The following is a 24,206-nucleotide window of genomic DNA, read 5'->3' on the forward strand; positions in this document are numbered from 1 at the left end:
GGTTAATACATTATATTCAACAAACAAAATCACTTCAAGGGGAACGAAATATACTTTTTAATAAAAATTATCTGCAGAATATACCTCACAGGGAATTACAGAACTTGCAGTTTTCAGATACTGCTCGTTCCCAATGCTCTCTTGCAGGACACTCTTAGACAAATTACTCCTATTACAAAAGAAGTCTCTTCGTGTCATATGTCACAAAGCATATTTGTCTCATACTGACCCATTATTTTTGGAACATAAAATATTGAAAATTAAAGATTTTGTTTATAGTTTATATTAATGATTTTTGTAGATCATCAGATGTTCTTTCTTTCATTCTCTTTGCGGACGACTCTAACTTATTTTTTTCACATAAAAATCCTCTTCACCTTGCTAATACAATCAACTCTGAACTAAAAAAAGTCACCCAATGGATAAGAGCAAATAAATTGTCAATAAATTTACAAAAAAAAAATATATGTTGTTTAGCAACTCTATTAATACACTTCCTGTTGATATTATTTTGGATGGAACTCCCTTGGAAAAAGTATCCCATATTAAGTTTCTTGGAATAACAGTCGATAATAAGCTCTCATGGAAATTCCACATAGATAACATATGTAAAACTATTTCACGCAACATTGGTATAATTAACAAGCTTAAATTTTGTTTACCATTATCGTCCCTGCTTACATTATATTCATCCCTTATATTACCGTATTTAAATTATGGAATTTTAGCGTGGGGCAACACACATCAAACACTCTTAGACAAATTACTCCTATTACAAAAGAAGTCTCTTCGTGTCATATGTCACAAAGCATATTTGTCTCATACTGACCCATTATTTTTGGAACATAAAACATTGAAAATTAAAGACTTGTATTTGTTCAATCTCGGTCAGTTTATGTACAATTATAACAATAACAACCTCCCAAATGTATTTCATTCAATGTTTCCAAAAAATCAATCCATTCATAACTATCCAACAAGGCGATTGGGTGAATTCCATTTACCACTTCTAAGAACTTTGCTGGCTCAGAACACATTTATATATGAGGGACCGAAGTTATGGAACTCACTTCATAATGATATAAGAACTGCAAAATCTTTGAACTCTTTTAAGACTAAATTCAAATTATCTCTATTAAAATCTTATAATGTATCCTCAAATTAAATCTTATTCATCATCTCTGTCAAGAGGTTAGTCATCATTTTCACTATAAAGACTATAATTAAAACATAAATCATCCCTTTTTTTTAATTGAAAAAAAAATCTGACACAAGTCCTTCCCAATTGTGCTCGGTTTTTAACCTCATATATTATTTGTGTCTATCCTCTCATCTTTTTTTCTCTTTCCTGTCCGCTTATCCGCCTTCCTACCGCTTATTTATTTACGGCATCAATCACATTTTTCGCGCATTTTATTCTTTCCAGGTCATTTTATATATTTTTTTTCTCCTTTTATACACATTGAATCCAGTTTGCTTGAGTCCACGATGGCATGTGTTCTACCTACGTTTAGCAGCACCCATCCATCTTCTCAGGGCATTCTCCCCTTTCTCTTTTTTTTTTTGGGGGGGGGGTGGGAAGGGTGGATATATTTCCTATACAAACTATATTTTTTGATATCTTCGTATTTTATATTTTGTGAGTATTTCTCTCTCATTTATTTTTTTTCTCATTTGATTACATATGTCTGTATTTGTACTCCGTTAATGGTTTTGTTATCTATTTTTGAGGGGCCCACATTGTACAAGCATTGCTTTTTAGTGGGTCCCTCCATTTCCATCTTAATTTAATTTCTATTGAAAAATAGTATACTTATTTAAAACCTCCAATGTGTTGCCCAAATCATGTAAGTTTTTTTTCTTCACAACATATGTATTATTATTTTTGTTTCTTTGCAATGGATACAAATGATTATTTTTTATATATATGGTATACAATTTGTTTTTGTTTGATGGAAGTGAAATAAATAAAATTGAATTGAAAAATTGAATTGAATAGTACATTTTATTTTTAAACAGGCATCAGAAATCACATCAAAAAAGTTTTGTTCAACTTACATGTATATTAACACGAAGCACATTGCTACTTCAGGCAGAATCATTACTTAGTGCCAAAAATATCTGTTTGTACCCGAATGCCCTCTTTGATTTTTTGCTTTGCCCCTGCCCCCCCCCAGCGAAAAATATGTTGGCCGCCCTTTTTTAAGCGTTCATCTAAGTTTAAGGCAAACTGCATGTAATTACCCAAAAGATTCTTTATGTTATTGATCTAGCAATAAATTATATAAATAACCAAAAATTTATTCGATAAACAATAAAAAGTTTTTATCGTTTTGTAAAATTGCGAATCGTAGAAATGCCGGCCGGAGTCCAACATTTCGTGAGGTGTCGCGGCCGTCAACTACGAATCCGTATGTATCCGAATTAACTTTGAGTTCTTGCATTGAACCCGACGCATCCGTGGCCGTGCATTGTCGTCGGATTGAGCAAAAGTGTCTAACTCGAATTTGTAAGTAAATTCATGTATAGTAATCACTTGATTTTTTGGAAGATTCCCTGGCATTAAGAGATATTGTGAAATAAAAGCTTAATTTATGGCTTTCTCTTTGGAAGTTTTTAAGCACCCACGCTCACTCGGCCTGTCTCAGTGTGATCACTTCAGTCCCTCGCACGTAATTTTGTGTTAGTGATTAGGATCTAAAACTTGTAAGTGTAACGTCTTGAAGTAAACGCTAACAGTTATTCCTAGACCGTACTAGTTAGTTAGTAGGTCACGAGTCCGACTTACTTGTAATTTTACTTACATTAATACTCAATCTGTTATTGAGGTAGGAGGAGCAATAAATATAGGATTTTTTAAGGAAGAAACAAAACAAAACTTAGACTAAGTAAGACAGAGTTAGACTAGAGGACAGACTACTCTCTATCTCCCGCTTTTGTAACTTTCTTTTAATTTGATCATTTGAAACTGTTGAACATACTATAACTCAAAATAGAAAGCATGTTGGCAAGTGGGTTATCATTTTGAATACCATAATAAAGAGGAAAAAAAAGCAGAAGGCTGTTTCGTTATGTTTTTTTTTGTAGGCCAAGCGCCTGATCATTTTGTGTTTTGTTGTAAGCAAATAGATGTTGTTACTGTTAGACATGTCATTTTATATGCCAACATCATTTTAATCTTATAATGTGGTCTGTTATATCATCAATGTTTTGTTATGCTTACTATGAATGAAAAGGATCACTAAAACATGAATTACAAAAAAAAGAAGAAAAATAATTAAAGGAAGATTGGCAGAGCACAGTTTAGCACAGTATCGGTTTTTCAAATTTATCCAACTAAGGAAGACAACAAAATAGACTTGGAAATTTTTCCAGTAGATGCGGTATAAAGGTATTATAATATGTAACAAAATTTGTGTAACTTGGTGAGTAGAAAAAAAAAATGAATTAAGAATGGTGAAAAGTTTGAAAGAAATGGGACAAGTCTTGGCCATTATAAGAATGAAAAAATTGTCAAAGTGCATAAAAAATTGTAATCACTATACCTATGTGTTTTCCCTGCTATCCAATACAGTCTACAGATTCTGAATGCAGCTCGCCCAGATCATCAGGTGACTACATCGATTCCCATGCATAAGACTGAATGAGAGTCCGAGACAATGTTTTCTGCAGCTCTTTTAACAAGACAACTTAACAACACACCAGCAGCAAAGACCTGGACCTGTCATATATGGAAGCACGGTTTAACATGGTCGCCCCAGAATTTCTTCCACACCAAAACCATCAAAGTGCCCGTTGAGAGTATCCCAAACATCTGGTGTGGCAGGCTAGCTGTGAGGAGTCACAGATGTCAAGGAATTCAAGATGGTGTCCATAGGAATATAAAGTTTCTTCCATGCTTGAGGACATTCAGTCAGTACTCCAAGACGGAGGTTACGAGGGACGTACTGCTCTACAAAAGTGACAAGACCACTTTCTTTAGGATCCTGGGAGTGTTTGCATGTGCACAGGTGTTCTTCTGGGGTTACCTGACTCACACAGCCTTCCTGACCATGAAGGACACTGATACATACATGAAGGTCAAGTATGGAGAGGAAGGTCCACCAACTGAAGTGAAGAACTGGAAGTCATGGTCAGGGATAAGGGTGCAACTAAGCTCAGGATTATGGCGGTATACTATCACAGCACTCAGCATCTGTGCAGGTAACTATGACTGCATGTAATTGAAACTTACATTCAATAAAGTGCCATTTAGCTATTATTATTTGTGACACACCAATACAGAATGGACAATGATTCACAAATCAAACTTTTCTTGTTTTTAACCAGTTGAAAATAGTAATTGTTTCTTTTGATGATCTTGTCCATCTCTTGATTTAAAGAAACAAAGATTGATATTTAGATGTCAGAAAATGAAAAGGCAATATATTTTGAATGTATATATACATATATATCATTGAATGATCATTAAAAGTTTTAATTTTCTCATTTGGTCATAGGGGATTGCTAAGATCATAGAACATAAAAGTTATGTGGTGAGACAAAATCATAATGGTCATCTTTCGTAAATAGTGAATTTTTCTTTCTTTCTGCAGCTCCTCTTTTTGCCTTGTCTCTCTCTTCTTCATTTTCCCTCTACCTTCTTTGCTGAACACCTCTGCTATCTTCATAACCCTCTCTCTTTGTTTTCTTCCCACAGGATCTATTATTTTCATAGCATCCTTTGTGTACTCTCGGAGATCGATATACCGCATTGTCCTCAGGAAGGGTGGTGAGAGTGCCACGATCCAGACCTACGGTCTCTTTGGCTTACCCTGGAGATTCACTACATCAATCAACAACATCTCCTGTGAACATTCTAGAGATGGGATCCGTACCCAACTGCCCATCAAGGTCAAAGGTCACAGGCTATTCTACATCCTGGACAAGGAAGGAAAGTTTTACAATGCAAGGTTGTTTGATTACAGTGTAGGTATGCACAGGATGTTTTGAAGCGATGACCAAGGTTCGGATGAACTGAATAGACTTGATTTTATCTATCAGAGTCAAAGGTCACCAGTTATTCAACATCCTAGACAAGTAAGGAAAGTTTTACAATGCAAGGTTGTTTCATTATAGTGTAGGTACTACTTCTATGCACAGAATGTTCTGAAGTGATGACCAAGGTTTTGATGAGCTGATCAGCCTTACGGTTGTCCATCAAGGTCAAAGATCAATGGCTATTCTACATCCTTGACAAGAAATGAAAGTTTTATAATGTAAGGTTGTTTGATTACAGTTTAGGTATACATGGGATGTTCTGAAGCGATGACCAAGGTTTAGTAGAACTGACCAACCTCGGGATGTCCATCAGGTTCAAGGGTCACCAGCTATTCTACATCATGGACAAAGAAGGAAGGTTTTACAATGAATTAATCACAAGGGATGGCACTGGAGATTCCTAGATCTTGAATGGACAGTATTCACTATCCAAGATGTCCATAGGCTTTTTAATCCATACTGGTCACATTGTTTTTCGGACTAGAATGTCATAAGCTTAGTGAATTTTGAAGACAGTATAGGAAGGTGCAGAAGGTTCTGAATTGTCAGCTGTAACTAGACACAATTCTGTGTTAAATGACATGAGAGAAATGTTATGAAATTGATCATTTTTGTCCTGGGGTGACAAAACATTGGGCTCTTTATTTCAATAAACCAGTGGCATGTATCATGAGGACTTGTATATTTCATCCATTGAATCGACCTGATGTAAAGTGATACCTATTAAAAGAAATTATCACATTTTGAAAAGTTCTTCATAATACACTTCTTTGTTTTGCAATTAACCTTTGATGTATTTTGGACAGTTTCACAAAGTAAGTAGTGATTTTGACAGATTTGCAAAATTGTAGATCTTATGGATCAAATTTCATGATTTTCATACATATCATGGTCATGACTGTGTCCAATTTAATAAAAATCAATCAAGAAAAATTAAATTGATTGCCACCATTGAAACTATCAAAATTTAATCATACGCTACCTTGTGGGCCAGATAATGTAGGTAATTTCCTTGTGCATCTTTCGGTACCAGAATCATGAACATTGACAATGAATAATGACTGCATGGACCATTTTGAACTTGCACTTTGTCTGGAAAAAGAAATATATAATATTTTCATAAGTTGGTCCACACCAATATCCAATACAAAGTTTTCATGAAATTATATGAAGTCCTGCTTATTTCATCTCCTAAGCAATTTGAGTTTCATTTTTCTTAAATGAATCATGTAGTAGAATACATTCATAGAACACTGAAGGAAAAAAAACTAACAAAGTAAATCAAAAACAAAAAGTACCTTGTACCTTGTTTGTTTGGCGTCGCCTGTGTTGGGAGGTGAAGAGCGAACTGAATAACCGACCTGCAGGTCTCTTCTGATATAACTGATTGGGGGAGTGCGGGTGGACCACTACACCAGGATTTCTGCCTACTCTTACACAAAATAGTGCAGTGGGTTCTTAAAGTGCAATGGTGTGACTATCCTCTACACAGGGCCTCCATTAACATCCTATCCGAGGGACAGGCTTTGCACCCACGACCTTTGGTTTCAACAGGCAGATACTTTACCGACTGAGCCAACTTGGCCTTGTTTGGGGAAATTTAACAAAATGGAAAAATATACATCTTGTTTGTATACTCTATGATAATGAATTAAAATTTTCAGATCTATACATTTCTGTGGATAATCGATTACTGTGTAGCAACATTCTTTACACTCATTTTTTTTATTGTTTGAAAAAAAATGGGGAAAAAATTTCTTGTATAAACTGATACTGTCCCTGCTGTGTAATATGAATGCTGCCATCTGTGTTCAAATTCAGCCAATGTGAAATAGCCATCATGTCTGGATCATGCACATTCTAAGTATGCAAGAACAAATCATACGATTGATGATTGTTATGGATTAATATTATAAAAATGCCTGAAATGAAAGTCAATGTGTGCTGATTTCCTTCATTATTGACCTCTTAAGTTAAAGATCGAACCAGCAGAATGAGAGATTGGCAAAGATTTAAGGTTTTTTGTTACAGATCTGGGAGTTATGGAGTGTGATATTAGCGAGAGGTGCAATAGAAGAGAGGGTAGATAGAAAAGGGGTAGAAAATTATATACACTTTTAGAAAGGGAAGGAGAGAGAGGTGGTGGGGGAGAGAGAAAGAAAAGAATTGACAGAGGGGAACAAGAGAGAGAGAAAAGAAAAGAGGAGAATAAGAAAGAGAGGACAAGAGGAAGAGATAAGAAAGGGGAAAAAGAAATAAAAGATGGAAATAAGAGGGGAGGGCAAATAACCACAATATTATAAATGTAAGAAACATTGCAATAAAAGAGTTCAGGGGCCCATTGCAGTACGAATTTCATATAAAACGCAACTTGATCTACAACCAATCAGAAGTGGCATTTGTGCTTGATTTCATGAGTTGTGATTGAACCAGGGACCTATCCACGGAGGATTAGTCTATTGTTACTGGGGGTGCTGAGTATTGTCACAGCACAGTCATAGATAATCCTCCGTGGCCAGGTCCATGGATTGAACACAACTCGGACAGTCAACCTGTCCGATACGTCCAGTCTCTCTACCACTCATCATCTCTACTCGCCGACTCAAGCCAGCATCTCCTCATCAGCTCCACTACTCAAGCTGTTCTCACTCAACATTCCTTCTGGTTTACAGTCCTTTTCAGGACTATTTTCAAAAAAGAATACTCTACTCTCAAATCTCCACTTTCTCGCCTATCCATTTCTTCTCTTCTTCTATCCACTGTTTCTATAACACTCCACATGGTGTACCGTAAACCGCATCAGCAAGATCCTGAGTAATGTAATAGACATATATTTCAAAATTAAATGGTAAAATATTGACAGGGAAGGTATGAAATAGCTGCACCTACTCTAAAATGGTAGTAAAAGAATGAATGACATGTTGAATTGTCATTTACCCATTTGTATTGGAACCCCTTGTTCCCTTCAACAATGGAATGAATGCAGCATGTATGGATGAATGAATGAATGGTTTTGTAATGATTAAATGAATGGATGGATTTTGAATGATTCAATGAATGAATGAATGAATGAATGAATGAATGAATGAATGAAAGAATGAATGAATGAATGAATGAAAGAAAGAAAGAAAGAATGAAAGAATAAATGAATGAAGTTGGGATGATTCAAAAGTGAATGGATAAATGAATGAATGGCTTTGTAATGATTAAATGAATAGATGAATGAATGACTGACTGACTATGACTAAATGAATTGACAGATGAATGAATGCACCCATGCATTTTAATGATTAAACAAACACAAATGAATGTATAAATGTAAATACATAACTAAACCATTAATTGTACTTAAAGAATAAACAAATTTGAATCAAAATAAAAAGCAAGAGTATATCGCAGTACAATTCTAAATACGAAGAAAAAGACTCCTACATTTCAACCTATCTCAAGACTCTATATAATTATGTTAAATACTTTTGATGAAGATTGCATTCGGTGGTTTTTCATTTTAGCATGCTGTTAGGTTTCACTTTATATCACCATGTTGGGGGCACTTTCATAGTTCATGTAGCTGAAATCTGATCAGTAGTACAACTAGCCTCTAAATTTAGAAAGCAAATATACATGGAGAGGAGGGGCGGTTAGAAGCAATCTAAAACCATAAAGGATCAAGTTCCCTAGATACAAGATGGAGGCTTTACATGATGCACAATGCACACTAAAGATATTTATAAGGCAGGAAGAGACACAAACACATCTCACATGGCACTGATGCTTGCAGTTTCCATGACAACCAAATTAGTCTCAAATTTGGATTAATCTCGTCAGTGAAGAGCAAAGGAGAGTAAAAGTTCCTGTTGGCTATGTGGTTACCATGGCAACTGTCTCTTCACCAGAAGCCTTTCTTGTTTGTCATGCTTACAGCTGGTATCAAATTACGCCATAACAATTTTTTTTTTACCAGAGAGAGGGAAAGATATATACAAAGTCGGCATGGCAACAAGAAATACAATGTATGTTTGCTCAAAGGCTTGGACCACTTCATATCAAAAGTATTCATACACTGCCACTTCAAGAAAGAGGCAATTTGAAACCATTTTCAATACATTTATGAGCTTGATCACTCTGTAAACATGGTTTGATCATTTCATTAGAATAAAGGAGTGGATTGGACAAAAGGAAAGCAAGTTGGATATGAGTGTACCTACATAAAACCATATTTGAAATGCAGATTGATTGGAGCCTGAATGACCCTTTTTCCCCATCCACCACTCAATGTAATTTTTAATACTCTATGACATGAATCAATCTCATATTTTGGTCAATCACTTTTTTCGTTTAAATCTCTGTAACATTTTGTAATATATTCAAAAGAAATATATCAGTAACAAAGGGACTTACAGTACTGCAGCTATTCAAATTTGTTGCTTTTTTCCTGAGGCAAAGTCATGAAAATTAGGGGGGGGGGGGGGTTCACTCATCTGTTACAACTTTCTTGCATGAAATACGTGGAATAAACTTGTTGATCACTTATTGCTATTTTGGGCAATCCTCTGGCAAGCTGTAAGATTTTTTTAAGAACATACGTTTAAAAAGTATTCCATTCACCTGGCATTTCTGAATTGCCTCAAACACTGGAAATCAAGACGTAAATCACTAACTTAGAGGGATGCTCCGGGCTGAATATATTTACATTTCAATAATAATAGTGAGTAAAATTCACAGATCAAAATGCTGAAAATTTGATCAAAATCGGATAACAAATCACAAAGTTATTGAATTTCAAAGATTTGCATTATTCTGGTGAAAAATTTCTAAGAATGTCTTCATGAATATTCATTAAGCAGGCTGATGATGTCACTTGTTCTTTTGTAATTAGGTTCATTCAATATTTTCTTACCAAGAACTAAAACAATTGGATTGACAACTGATTAAAGTGCATTAGTTATTTTTTGCTGCAACTTATTTCATATATAATAACACATAATAATAACACATTTATGAAAAAATGAAACAATTATGATTTCATGTAATGACATAAGAAAAAGGGAAGTGGGGATGTGACATCATCAGCCCACATAATGAATATTCGTGAAGACATGCCCCGGGGGCCGTTTCATAAAGCTGTTCGTAAGATAAGAGCGACTTTAAGAACGACTGGTGAACCTTTCTTACGCGCTAAACCATCGCCATTGAATATACCATTACCACAAGAAAGGTTCACCAGTCGTTCTTAAAGTCGCTCTTAACTTACGAACAGCTTTATGAAACACCCACCAGAACTGTTTCACTGGAATATTGCAAGGAACTTGGTCGCACATCTTTCCGCCACATCAATGCCAGGCTGGTACAAAGCATTACCGAGGAGAAGTTGTATGTCAGTCATATTGGCAGACCTCAAAAGAGACGGAAATTACTCTTGGGTCTTTTCTATGAAAATGGAGATAATGGCTTGAGCAGGGTTTTGAACTCAAAATCAGGAGTCCAATGCTCTGACCACTAGACCATATGACCCTTATGTGTTTTTTTATAGACAGGTGCTCTGGCTATAAAAGTCCATGCTATATAGCATGTATGATAGCATCATTCTAATTGCTAACCATCATTTAGTTTTGGAAAGCGAAAACTTAGTCCCTTGGGTGCTTTTTGATAACTGATCAGTACACCAAAATTAAAAGAAAACACTTATAAGTCTAGCTTCAGTAAAACATCAAGTTTATTATAGGCAAAACTGTGATAACGATGCATTTGCTGTTACGTATTCACATGAGCTCTCAGACCAACTTTCATGTGCAAAACATTTTAACAAAGCAAATTTCAATACATGTCCTCATCTAAACATAGATCTCTAAAAAGAAGACATTAATTCAAAGTTTAATTTTGTAGTTTTGCAGTAAAATTTTGTAGTAAAATTGCATATGCACTGAAATCGCATGGAATTATGTCAGCTACCTCTGTTGAAGAAATGCTTGTTATATAAATCAGGGATATGTACAATAGTTGGATGCGTTTGTAATCATCTCAGAGTACAAGTGTTATGCTAAGCTGAATGTTGCCACGGGCAACGATTATGATTATTTAAGGGGTTGATCTTGCCAACGCTCAAGTACATGATATGTGTGTTCAATTCATCAATCATAACTCCACTTCATAATGAACTTTGAGGTTTCCCAGTTTTGGCTTCTTTAGCCAAGTGAGGTGTTGATTTGTTTCATCTACAAATGTGAAATTCTGACCATCAATGTGAAATTCTGATCGTCTTTCACATTTCCATTTGCAATTTTTTTTGTATCTATCATTTCATACTAAATATCTTTCACTCTCGTCTGTTTGTCTCTCATCCCCTCTCTCTCTCTCTCTCTCTGTATGCCTATCCATCTGTCTGTATGTGTGTCAGCCCCCCCACCCCTCATCTCCACTCTATATTTTGTGTGTTTTTCCTCTTTCTTTATCAAATCAATCTCACATAAAACAATTTAATATCAAAGGTAAAATTCATATATAACATACGAGGATAACATATTTCCTATCCTTCATTCTTTTCATTGAATAATAATAATACCCAATTTTTATAAAGCGCTTTTCCCAGAATGGCTCAAAGCACGTTACAGCATATTATTACCCCGGTCATTGGATTCATTTCAATCCCGCACGAAAGTGCACAATTTCCACTCCCTGGGGAGCATTCCTTGCATTCATCGCAGCCTCATTATGGCGCTGGCAAAATCAAACATACAATATCTTTCGCATCCTATCGGGTACCCATTTAGCACCTGGGTCGAGAGTGGCAAAGTGTGGATTAACGCCTTGCCAAAGGACGCTAGACCGCGGTGGGATTCGAACACACGACCCTCTGTTTATAAGGCGAGAGTCAGAACCACTACACCTGAACGGGAGAGGGCGCGCTCGCGCTTTTTAAATTCTTGGGAGTTCTTTTCGGGTATGGCAGTCCAGAGGGCTGAACTAGCAAATCAAGTAGATGTATGGAGTTATTGATGTAAATAATGCAACATACAAGAAGTACAATTTGAAAGACCAAGTGGTGACACAATTTGGCCTACCTCCCCCTCTCCTATTCTCATTCTATTGTCATACAGAATTACGCAATAAACAAGAAATTGCACAATTAATAAAGAACAAGCAATTATACATTTTGCTTTATCATTTATTTCCCAACGAGTTTCTTACAAAGGTTGAACGAAGTATTATTCTTAACTACAATATACTGTACAATGTTTTTTCTTCTTTTTTTTTAGTTCTTACTTGCACTATACGATTTTGTGTAAGTGTACAAAGCATGCGAGACAATGATATGAATAACAATAATACACGGTTACCAAATATTTCTTTGGTACCAAATACAAAAAGGGGAAAAAATGGTGCTAAAATGATACACTTTGAGGTCACATGGCTCTTCAAGTGTTTGTTCGTTATCGCCTTTCACTTTCTTGCCTGACCTATCAATTGAGAACTGTAGTCAGGATAGGTAAAGGCATAGTCATATTTCCTAACTTTTAGAGTACATACCATCCATACATTCTTTGACAGATTTTAGCATAAATAAATAGCTATTCAGATTTATTCCCTTAATATTGTTTTGCGATAAATAAATGCATGGATATTCAAATTTATTCCCAACATATTGTATTGTGATGAATAAATATAGGTCATACCTGATGTGAAGTTTGTTGTACGCAAAATAGAAATCACCGTAAGTCTCTATCATGATTAGTAAGAATAAATATATATTGAGATGTAGATCAACATTACTATCATATAATAAGGAAAATCACTGGATAATAACGTAATAGAATAACTTCAAAACCTTTTCTTCTTGATCAGTACTCCTTCTTTTTAGAAAAAAAAAACTATGCACTTACAAAAAATATATGTATACCAAATAATATTCATGGATCTAAGAGGTACAACATACATTCTACAAACAAGTTTGATCGAACCGTCTCTTTAAATCATGTATGATAAATTACATAACCATCACATAGAAAATACTTTGAACAGTAATAATACATTATTCTTACCAGTTTTAATCAGTAGTCCTAGATAAAAATGAAAAATAAAATCTTGGTATAATACATTTTACATCCTAAACATAAAGTACTTCTTAAAAACAAATAAAAACGCTTTGAACTGAAGTGATTTTCATTTTGGGACTGTAATTTTTTTCGCATAAAATTAACAAATAATCTACATCTAAAAAAATAATAAGTCAAACCCAATGTGTACACATGTCTATAAACCTGAAAATTCATTTCCTGGACATATTTTAGATAACTTCTGATGGTATCTTGTCAAAAATTAAGAGTAATGTTTGTTCACAAAAAATGGTTTTATTATGACAATAATTATCAAACAATAAAATTGAAACTTGCTTTTCCTGATATAAAAGTTCTATATAATTTAATCACACTCACACACAAAACCAAATTGTGAAGAAAAGAAATTACCCAGAACACACGTGGATTGCAACATTCTTTTTCCATCGGCAATACTACATAATTTCAGAAAAGAAAAAAAAAGTAATAATTGTGGCAAGTTACTCATGATATAAATAAAAATTGAACACAACCCTGATTAAAGAACATAAAAGAATTGAACGTAGATTGTGACAAAATTGTCCCATAAATAAATGATCCCACATATCTACTACCCCAATGTATGATTTTGAAACAATTGCATGAATTAAAAGCTTTGATTAGTTCAAAATTACGAGAATCATCAATATCATCATAATATTTTCCTCAATCTTTTTATGATGGGAGGAATTTCGATGATAAATCTAGTGCAATGTCTGGTTCCAGACCAAGCTAGGCCTTTCAGGTGATGATGATAATGGGCGGTTCGAGATGTAAAAATAATATCCGAGTCATGCAAGATTACATAATAATAAAATTTAATTTTGGGAAGTTCTAAGATGAACTATCCCTTTAAAACATGATAAAAGATGTACAAATGATGATAAAAGGTTCTTGTTTTCTTCTCAGGCTTTTATGGATTTGTTTTCTCACATGAAATCACCAGGTGCAGTTCCAAAGACAATAAAAAATATATAAAACTTATAATTACAACAACAATAAATATTGTAAAGCTGGTATTGATAATGATTCCCAAACTTAAAAAAAAAAAACTACCTACAAGGAGAAAAAATTCTCTTCCAAAATAAAAAGGAAAACCCAAACAAAATTGCAAATAATCACTATGATTTGTGCAAGATGAGTTTGATCTACTTCTAAAATTACTTTTAAAAAATACACGTATGCAAGAACGTATTGAGTTAGTAAACATAATACTACTAATATTGCACGACGTGACAGAGAGATAATTGAAAGCAATGAACAAATAATGTTGAATAATGAATGCACAAAAAGAAAAATGAAATTGCTACTGTACAATATCATAGTCTAAGCAAAAAATATAAGTCTAATTTAGTTATATTTTTCAAACTAATATTTTGGCAAATAAAATCGCTTTCACTCTTCATTCAATTTTGATAATGTGGCATCACTGTTTGGCTAAAAAGAAATTCCCTTGAATAATTCTAATATGCAGACCGACTATAAAATGGTAAAAATATTATTTACCGATACAAAATAACACAATTTAAGAATTTCATTTTTGTTTGAATTTCCCTTCATTTTCACCCCCGGTTACAGATAAACTTACAGAAAAAAAGAAAATCAGATCAACATAATATTGTTTACTTCTGATTTAAGATTTGTTCAGTGTTAGCTAGTGCATTAAAATAACAGTGCCTCAATACATTCATAAATACCAATGACATACATTTCATAATGTAACTTAACAAATGTAAACTGATATGGAAGCACAGCGCAAATAAAAATGCTCAACAAAGCAAACCTGGGTTTTTCCAAATAATTGAAATAATTAGATTTTGATTCTTTTGATGAGATACATATAAATATCTCAATTTCAGCTCAGGGCCAAGATCGTTTCGGATAATTTGTTCATAATTTTGTTTAACTTTGCTTCATTTGTACAAAAGAAAGCAAATTTCAGTTCTGAATACTGGCGGTAGGGAAGACTCTATGTACATATAACAAATAGTTCATGTACATTAGTAGCACGGTGAACATACTCGAATGATTCATAAATACAGTAATGTGTTCGCTGAAAATTCTAAAGCATGATAATGCCTAGTTTAGTTTTATAACCAAACTCTGGATTTGTTCTATTATTAGCTCATTAAACATCATAGAATATTCCAAAATGATGGAAATTTAGAGACAATTAGTACGTTATCGTTTCTCAATGATAATGTTGCCAATAAACTTTGAGTGTATATGACCATGATTATCAAAACAAGACCTGGAAAAAAAATGTCACAAAATATAAAAAGGATTCAAAACTTTGAATTTATGTAATATAGTGAGCCACCTCATAAGCTGATCATCCTTCCAGTTTTAGTACTGTCACAAAAATCTTGCAATTTTTTCTATTCATAAGGACATCCATGCTCTTATCTTACAATAACAACTGCAATAAAATCTTACAAAAAAGAAATTACCCACTAAACGGCAAATAATTTGTTTTACTGTAAATGTCAAATCAGCACTAAAATGTTCACCTGATGTTTATTAAACTGCTTGATATTCATAACCCAGCACCATATTTTTAAACTAGGAAAACCAAGAAATGCACCATTCCCATCATGTATTACTCTTAAAAAAAAATGAAAATAACAAAAAACACTACATTAATCCTACATTGGGAAGTATATCACGACTAGCACCGCACGTGTTTGTTGTTCTAAAGCTCCACATTTCAGCAATTGTTCAAAAAAATTGGAAAACTTTTATCTACTTGTTCACACTATTTGCACTTGAAATATTTTTCATCGAGCTGCATTTCATGTTGCATTGAAAATGATACTGATGACTACAACAAAAACATATTTGTTCCCTTTCGATGACAATTATCACCAATTCAATACCTATATCATATCAGTTGTATTTCCACAAGTAAATCATTTCTGATCAGATTACTACCATGACATTTCTCTTTGGTTTCCTTACCGTTGCGGACCAAGACTCAACAGAAATTAAGACCTCCTGGAAAAGAGATAAAATTTCATTTTGATCTAATTCAAATAGTGATCATATTGGCAATGATTTTTGGCACTACCATTTGTTTGTTACTCTCAAAAAGTATGAAGTAGTGTATTTTATAACATTAAATAACCTGTTCTTAATCAATCCAGCTGAGATGTTTTCAAATGTGTTTAAATTAACATTCTTTTAAGAAAAATACATTCCTAAGAGCAAACGCCTTATTAAGTATTTAAAAAATCCTTGTAATCACCTTAATCAATTCATATGACATTAAAAGTATGTAAAAACAAGAACTCGGCAAATTTAAGTCTTTCATTTATCTGTTATCATCGAATGGTGTGCAGCATTTGCGGCATCTGACATATGACCTTTGACCTAACAAGAGCATCTAATGCATGACCTTTAACCCTTCTCCTACAGCTTTCTTTTTCCCTTACAACAAAGTACTAAAATCTTTCAGACATAATTGTATATTTTTACAACATATTTACACACAAATCCCTCATCTATGCTTTCAAAGCAAACACGGGTATTTACAAGATGGAAGCACTTGTCCAATGCTCACAACTTTTTCTAACAAACTAATGCGAGAAATAAGAAATTAAAACAATTTATGTACTATTATTGAGATATGACTAAACTACCTACATCTACAGTCTATATACGAAGTTCTTTCTACGGCAAATGTTTCTATGTATATACACCTTGCTCAAAACCATTAACTTTGCAGCAGAAAAAAAAAATCCAACCTTTCATATACCATGTAATCATTAGCTTTCTGAAACTTAAGCTATTGATTTATATTAAATTAATGAAAATGGAACCGAATGATGTCTTTCAAATTAAATGAAAGTACATTTTCTCCTATTAAACCATGCAGTTTGTTTTAAGTTGTCAAAAGGGAGACAAAAATCATTTGTTGAGGTTTCTCTTCCTTGTTGGCATATACCAAATTAAAAAAAATTATTCATTTTTCACTTACAGTGTATGTTAAGAATTTGCTTGATAAACTAGTTATCTATTATAATTCTTGTAATAATTTGTCTTGTAATTTTTATGCAGGGGTTACACTAATCAAAGTATAACAGAGTGGCATAGCATTCTTCTTGAACTACATCTTTTAAAAAAATACCTCAGCGGGAATTTGTAACTACCTCTTTTCCTCCAATTTTTTCCTATCTTTTAGGAATATCTAAGAAAGAGAATTTGTCATTATAAAAGCAAGCCCAATCTTGTCTCTGGAGGATTTCATAAAATAAATAGTCAATTCAACTATTGTTATAAGCTACTGAAATACTTGCTTTATATTGGCTCAGAGCAAATTTGTTAGTGAAATTCACTGACAAGAGGCTTCACATGAAACCCCCCTTTTCATCCTCTATACGCAATGGGCACAAAAATGGTTTCATTTGCAAACGAAAATGAAAGTAAACTATACAACGTGATTGCACAAAAAAGCTCTTTCAACGTGCTCTACAGTCTCAGGTTAAAAATTTCTCATTTGAGATGCGTTATTCTTTATTCTTGAGTTGTACCGAAAACAATCTTTTTCAAAATTCCCCTCATCACAACAAAGTACAAGGAAAATCAAATCCATCTGCTTCCTTCCAATGGTATTTATCTTTTTTTTTTGCCAGAAAGCCGCACACCACTGATGAATTTTCCACACCAACAAAAAATGGTTCACATTTTCCTATGAATGTCTCTCCACTGCTCAGATACTAGGAAAAATATTCTGCTCTTACATAGCACTTAATACACTGACACAATGTCTCTTAAGCGCTTTACATATTTATTATTATCCCGATCATCAGATTCTGGCTTGCCTGCACACAAGGTATGCACTTCCTCCACTCCCTGGGGAGCATTCCAACAAGAGTTTCCTACACACCTACAGACAAAATACAAATCCTTAGAAGATATTCCAAACATCTTGGATCTGCGACTTCTTCATTCGCTGAACAGGTGATAGCTCTCCATGTAAACACAAAACAATTAAGAAAAGTCGATAGGTTGGCCTTGGAAATAACCAATACCAATCGCTTAAAAAGTTTTTATCCCGGCATTTTCCACTCAACATAATCACTATGTTATTGTTCATCTTTGTCATAGTCTTTTGATTGTCTTCATGACATCGCATCACCGTGCAATTCAGGCTTCACTACCTTGAGGCTTCCAGGACTTCTTCCGTCACCATGGCATCTGGACATGTACTTTCACCTGGACCTGGACTAGCCTCTGGACCTGGACTTGCTTCTGCGCTGGGACTAGCTGCTTCCTTAGCGGGCATCGGCTCTGCACCGATACCAGACAGGATCAGGAGGGCATCGGCGAGTCTCTTGTCTTCTTCTGTCATCCGGGGAGGACGCTTCTTGAGTGGCAATGGGGCTCCTTTTTCGTCAACTCGTTTGCCTTCCTCAAGATGGAAGTGGACACCACTATCGCCAAGCCTCCTGAAATGAGAATGACAGCAATTGCTTTAAAATGATGAAATCTTCTATCTCCCCAAAATGCTTAATAGATGGATCTCCTGCAAACTATGGAAATTTACCTTATTGTCAGATTCGATATGCATTAGTAATGTTTTCCAAACACAATAATTCATTTTGAAAATTAAAGGATTTTCTTAAACCACTGTTTGTAATAGAGTTTGCTCCCTTGCCTACCCCCCCCTTCCATACCCTTTACACATTTTTTTTTCTTGTGGATGCTGTCCACTCTTCAATGGAAGTGACCCCCGGCATAATCATCATCAAAAGTGCACAGTAGATTACTTTACCTCGATTCCTGCTCCATGTCTGATTCTTCCTCGAAGCTCTCGTCACTGAAATCGCTCATCTCTACATCACCAGGATCCGAGGAGTAGCCATGATCGGCCTGTATCTTGATGGACGAACTCAGGCTGTAGGTGTGGTCCATACCGTCTGGTGAAGGGGTACACTTGGCCTTCAACATCTCTCGGTTCTCTGGTGTCACTGCCACTCTACTCACTCTGTGGTCAAAAGTCAAAGCATTTATATCATAAAATTCTAGTTAATCTCATCCATATATCAAACATATTCGTCAAATGAAATAATAATAAAATTACAACTGATAACACTGATTTTCATCCAAAGTTTTTCTCAAGTTATATACTTATTTTTGATATTTCCTCTTAATGAATGAGAATGCTGCATTTATATGTTTCAAAACAACAAATAAAACTATAACAAACATCAACCAATTTTTGCTAAACTCTTTGCACTTAATTTCTTTCAATGAAATAAAAGCTTTTTCCATTCACTTCAAAATTGCTTTTCACTTCTTTACCACTTTTCAAAATGATGAACAGAAACTGAGGCCGTTGTTTAAAGAAGGGGAAGCTAGCTTTGATTTTTGTGATCCCAAATTGTGGAACAGTTTACAAGTCCATTTCCGGTCTTGTACATCAATGGAATGATTTTTAAAAAAATCTATAACAGACCGTATTAAAGAGCTGTATATGTAAAGCGTATACTGCAGTTTTTATTGCTTATTGAAGCTCTAAAATCTGTTTCATACCCATTGTCTCCGAGCTCGTTGAGTGCCGTCTCTGCGAGGTCGTTAAGTGTGGGTCTCCAGTGAGGCTGCTCTGGTCTGGCTTGCATCGGAGCTAGTCCGCCCATGATAAAGAGGTTCTGATTGGCCAACGGTCCTGCCCCTGGGTAGGACTCCCTCTTTAGTCTGTCATCTGCAAGTGGAAAGATAGGTAAATCAAATATTATATATTTAACTAGTTTGAATAATTCATCCTGTGGGCTGTTAGGTGTGGTTTATTCAAATAACTTTTTATACAACCTGGGCCCCGTAACACAAAGCTTAGCAATGATCGTTTTTCTACGTTTGATTCCATAGTCTACAATGTACAATCAATCGTATGATCAATCGCTAACCTTTGTGTTACGGGATCCAGCAGTTGGATGTGTATACGCTTTTGATATCATGCACACCAATCTGCCAATAATATTTCTATAAAGGCGTCATCAGATTCGAAATATGGATTCTTGCAATAGAGGGACTTGAAAGTGAAATATACATGAAACCTATTCATTAGTACATGTTTCCAGACACAACATTAACCATCTTGTATCTTGTATAATTTTCTTCGAAAGAGGTCCAATGCAATATTTTGCAACTTATTATCCAAGTCAATGGTTGTGAGAAGAGTGATTTTGAATAAAATCAGATATTCCAAAATCCATAAGTGAAGTTATCATTATTATAAATACATTTTAACAATACCATACACCCAGTTTCTCAGATTTTACTTAATTTACTTTGACCAAACTTATTCATATATTATCTCATTACATCACACTGAATAAGTGTATCATCATTATACATGCAATGAACAAAGTGCTAGTCCTACAGCCATTGATGTACTACAGCATAAGTTATCCAGCTTGTGGGAGAACAATTCAACGCATGTGTTACGTGTAATTCTGTATGCAGCTCGCAGAGCAAGACATATGGTTTTCAGATCAGCTAGTTCTGTGCCAGAACTAATTACCCCCTACACTTACACTGCAACACAGTTTGATGATATTTTTGTCCCCTATCACTCTATAAGATTTAATTACATGTAAGCAGGATGGATATCTGCTGGTCCCATGCACAAACATATATTGCATTTCAAGAGCTTGTCTGGGGATCTAGTTGCACTAGCCTGCATCCAAGGCTTGACTGGTATTTCATTTTGGTTACAGTTACCATTTTAATATGGAATGTGTCTTTAAAAACAACACACTAACACATTAAATAATAAAAGAAATAGGGAATTAATACTATTATAGGCAATAAAGACAAGTTTGTTTCTTTGGATTGAATATTTGAAGAGAATTAGAATTTTTGGTCACTGGATTTTAAGTTCCATGACGTGCAAACACTTGAAAACAGTCACATCAGATAGGAAAAAGAGAACAAATATTACTAGAAGCAATTATGAATGAGAACATTGAATAACACTTGAGTCAAAATCATCTTGGATAATTTCCATCCATCTCATCACTTTATCACAATCAATTTTAGAAGTAAAATATGATTAAATGCATTAGAGTTGACAGAATGGGGAAAAGGTTCTCTAGAGACACCTCCAAGGAAATCCATCTTGGCACATACAATCACAAGGATTGACATATAATGGATGCTCGAAACTAGAACCATGGAAACTGCTGGGGTAAAAAGTTGCGCCAAAAAGTCTGACACTACCAACTATTGTTGATTCTACCTCATCATGGATAAAATGATAATAAATATGGCCTGCCAACCAAACTAGCAAAGTTATTCATTTAGAAACTATTCTCGGTTTATTCTTCACCACCATAAATTTTGTCATTTATTGAAATGTTAAGTCAGAAGCAGTCCGAATTAGCTTCAGTTTCAGTTCGTGTCATTCAGGTATTAATTCTTTGAACATCAGAGGGTGGAAATATCCCGGGAAATATTCTCCATAATGTGCTCAAATTGACATTGTTTTATGCTATATTTGCAATTGTAAACTGAGTAACCTATATTGGTCATGGGAATACTTGAGTGCTCTATTTTGATTGAAACTATCAGATCATATAACACACCTCATAAACCTTGGGGGAGTTATTACCTTCCTCAAGGTACTCTATACATGACTACAGAGAAGAAACATATATCTACTACACCCAATCAGTTGGAATGATGGTGGAGAAAGATCCCAACATTGCCACATTTAATCACATAACATGTATCATCATTTATTATACTTTCAAAGAATAACACTCTCCCTGAAAATTTGAAAATTGACAATGTTTTTCCCTACAAGTTGAGTTTTGAAAAGAAAATCCTTCATGATCCCACTCTGATACCCTGCCTTTGTTGTAATAATAGTGCAATTGAACCTTTGACATGAAAGTGTCATTGGGGTAAGCTTTGTGAAAGCTTACCTTCAATGTACCTGATATGAATGGATTGGGGAAAATATGTAGATGTTACAGTTAGTATAAAATCTAGTGGATTCCGGTCCCAATGAATAGAACATCAATATATACGTTGGTGGATCTAACTAAGCAGGGATCCTAAGGTGGTGCCCTCCCCATATTTTGAAAATCATCCATTGCACATAAATACAAAATAAAATCCAATGTAAAAAAAAATCATCTTTAAAGAAAACATACTCAAGTGGGCGGGGCACAAGTGATTCCCCCAAATTTTCGCAATCATATCTATTGCATATATTAATATATCAAAATCTAAAGAAATTGTTGTCCCCCCCCCCACCATTTCAGAATGTGCATCCCCTATATTTCACAATCCTGGATCTCTCACTGCCATACATTTCATGCTGGCTTACTTACCTTCAGTGTATTTCAACCATTTCCCAACAAAACCACAGAGCCTCGTCCCAGAAAAATTCAATTATGGAAATGTCCTTCACACATTTAACAGTTTTATTTTCTAAAGCCGTTGTATATATCAAATAATATCATTTGAATGATCTACCATTTCCTTAATTTGGAATTTGATGGAATTTCATTTTTAAATTACCAGAGTTCATTCACCTTGGTTAAATGGTTGCCAATTTGGCAATTGGTATGTGTTTTGCTGGTAAGACGTACTGTGCAGGATCATCATAGCTCACAACATACCAGTTATCAAACAAGGCCACCCTACAATAAGAGATTAGTGTGGACACTGTTTGGGTGAATATTTCTTCCTGGGAAATAATAAAAATCTAGTTAAGAAATACTTCTCCTGAGCAAAAATCATCCGTTCACCTGCATTGGTACACACCTAAAAATTATTCTGATGCACGGATATGATCTTATCTATATGATCTTAAACAAAATATTCAAATAAAATTGTTTTCTTACGTTCAGCAAGTCTCCTGTCTGGAGGAGTTCTGAACATCATCATGGTAGCTGCAGCGTCAACCTCAGATTCTGTATAAAAAAAGAAAAGGAAAAAACATGAATAAAACAAATGGAACCTGCAAGATATATGCCTACACATTTCACAAACAAAATACCAAATAATGCATTTTTAGTCATCTGTGTGTTTTTGTAACTTTTCATTTCATAATCTAAAGTAGAAGCTAATTCATTACAGGCGACTGATATTTGTCTTATAAACCTGGATGACTAGTATTTAATTATATCTCTCTATATGAATCATGATTGAATGTGTAAGGACATGTGCAAAATTAGGAAATAAGTTAGGATTTGCAAATTTTTGTTTGATACAATGCATGATTACTGCATACACTCCTGGGCCTCTAACCTACAGCTTAGTCATTGATTGTGGAGACCAATACTACCATTGATAGCATTGATTGTTATGTATGATCAATCATAAAACTAATCCCTATAAGATCAATCAATAAGCTTTATGTTACAGGGTCAATGTTAACTAGAAGCCTAAGGTGAAGTTTACACACAGGGTCATCAAACACTCTTTAGCTGTACAAACTTTGCCATAGAAATGACAGAAAGGAAACCACATGCTAATCTACGAGGAGGCTCCTTGGCAAAGCAAAGGAGCAAATAGATAAGCCATTATCAACTGGTTATCATCATCTACATCTTGATGTGTTTCTGTATCAACAGAAATACTTCCACCGCAATGCAAAGATTGGACGAGGGCACTCCGAGGGGGGTGCCAAGCGTTTGCACTTGGCAATACGCAGTAAATTACGGCACACACTTGCCAACGTGCCGTGAATATCTGCTCAAACAGCGCGAATTAACCAGCTCCCGCATGCGGCTTTAATGATTAACACCAGAAGCTTTGGTTGCAATTATGTGCATCAGAGCAAACATTAATCCAATCGCAATGTTTCGGGGATGGGAGGATAAAAACCAGTAGTTTGGGTGTCCAGACTCTAAAATTCATCACAAAATTTTTACCCCATTGATCGATTTGATTCGGATTTATATTCCACATTCACAAAGATAAAATTGTGGGAAGGATAACTAGATTGATCTACTGAAAAGTTTAGCTTGTGTGATGTAGATCCCCTCCTTGATTGAAATAAAAATGACATAGATCTACCAATACAACTGACATAATTAAAACTTCCCTAGTATAGTCCTT

General features: G+C 34.6%; 2 protein-coding genes across 4 annotated transcripts in view; one reads left to right on the forward strand and one right to left on the reverse strand.

Annotated features, from left to right (window-relative positions):
- Positions 1 to 2,421: 2,421 nt before the first annotated feature.
- LOC121418466 (transmembrane protein 223-like) lies at positions 2,422 to 6,294 on the forward strand. The gene is made up of 3 exons (XM_041612363.1): positions 2,422 to 2,509; positions 3,575 to 4,203; positions 4,700 to 6,294. The coding sequence occupies exons 2-3, from the start codon at positions 3,660 to 3,662 to the stop codon at positions 4,990 to 4,992; spliced, it is 837 nt and encodes a 278-aa protein (XP_041468297.1). The 5' UTR covers positions 2,422 to 2,509; positions 3,575 to 3,659; the 3' UTR covers positions 4,993 to 6,294.
- A 5,893-nt stretch (positions 6,295 to 12,187) lies between these two features.
- Positions 12,188 to 24,206, reverse strand: part of LOC100500774 (forkhead transcription factor N2/3) — a 64,634-nt gene continuing 52,615 nt past the window's right edge. For all 3 annotated transcript variants that reach the window (XM_041612366.1, XM_041612364.1, XM_041612365.1), the window contains exons 6-9: positions 22,988 to 23,056; positions 19,668 to 19,836; positions 18,907 to 19,119; positions 12,188 to 18,580 (exon numbers count right to left, since the gene is read on the reverse strand). In XM_041612366.1, the coding sequence (XP_041468300.1) occupies positions 18,289 to 18,580; positions 18,907 to 19,119; positions 19,668 to 19,836; positions 22,988 to 23,056 (743 nt within the window). In that variant the 3' untranslated portion in view covers positions 12,188 to 18,288. The remainder of the gene's footprint in view (positions 18,581 to 18,906; positions 19,120 to 19,667; positions 19,837 to 22,987; positions 23,057 to 24,206) is intronic.

Source organism: Lytechinus variegatus, chromosome 7 (genome assembly GCF_018143015.1).
Source record: "Lytechinus variegatus isolate NC3 chromosome 7, Lvar_3.0, whole genome shotgun sequence".
NCBI classification, from domain to species: domain Eukaryota; kingdom Metazoa; phylum Echinodermata; class Echinoidea; order Temnopleuroida; family Toxopneustidae; genus Lytechinus; species Lytechinus variegatus.

Excerpts from the sequence above, each read along its gene's own strand:
- LOC121418466 (XM_041612363.1), top strand. The coding sequence starts at position 3,660 with ATGTTTTCTGCAGCTCTTTTAACAAGACAACTTAACAACACACCAGCA. Across the intron at positions 4,204-4,699 it reads AGCACTCAGCATCTGTGCAG|GATCTATTATTTTCATAGCA; the intron begins GTAACTATGACT and ends TTCTTCCCACAG.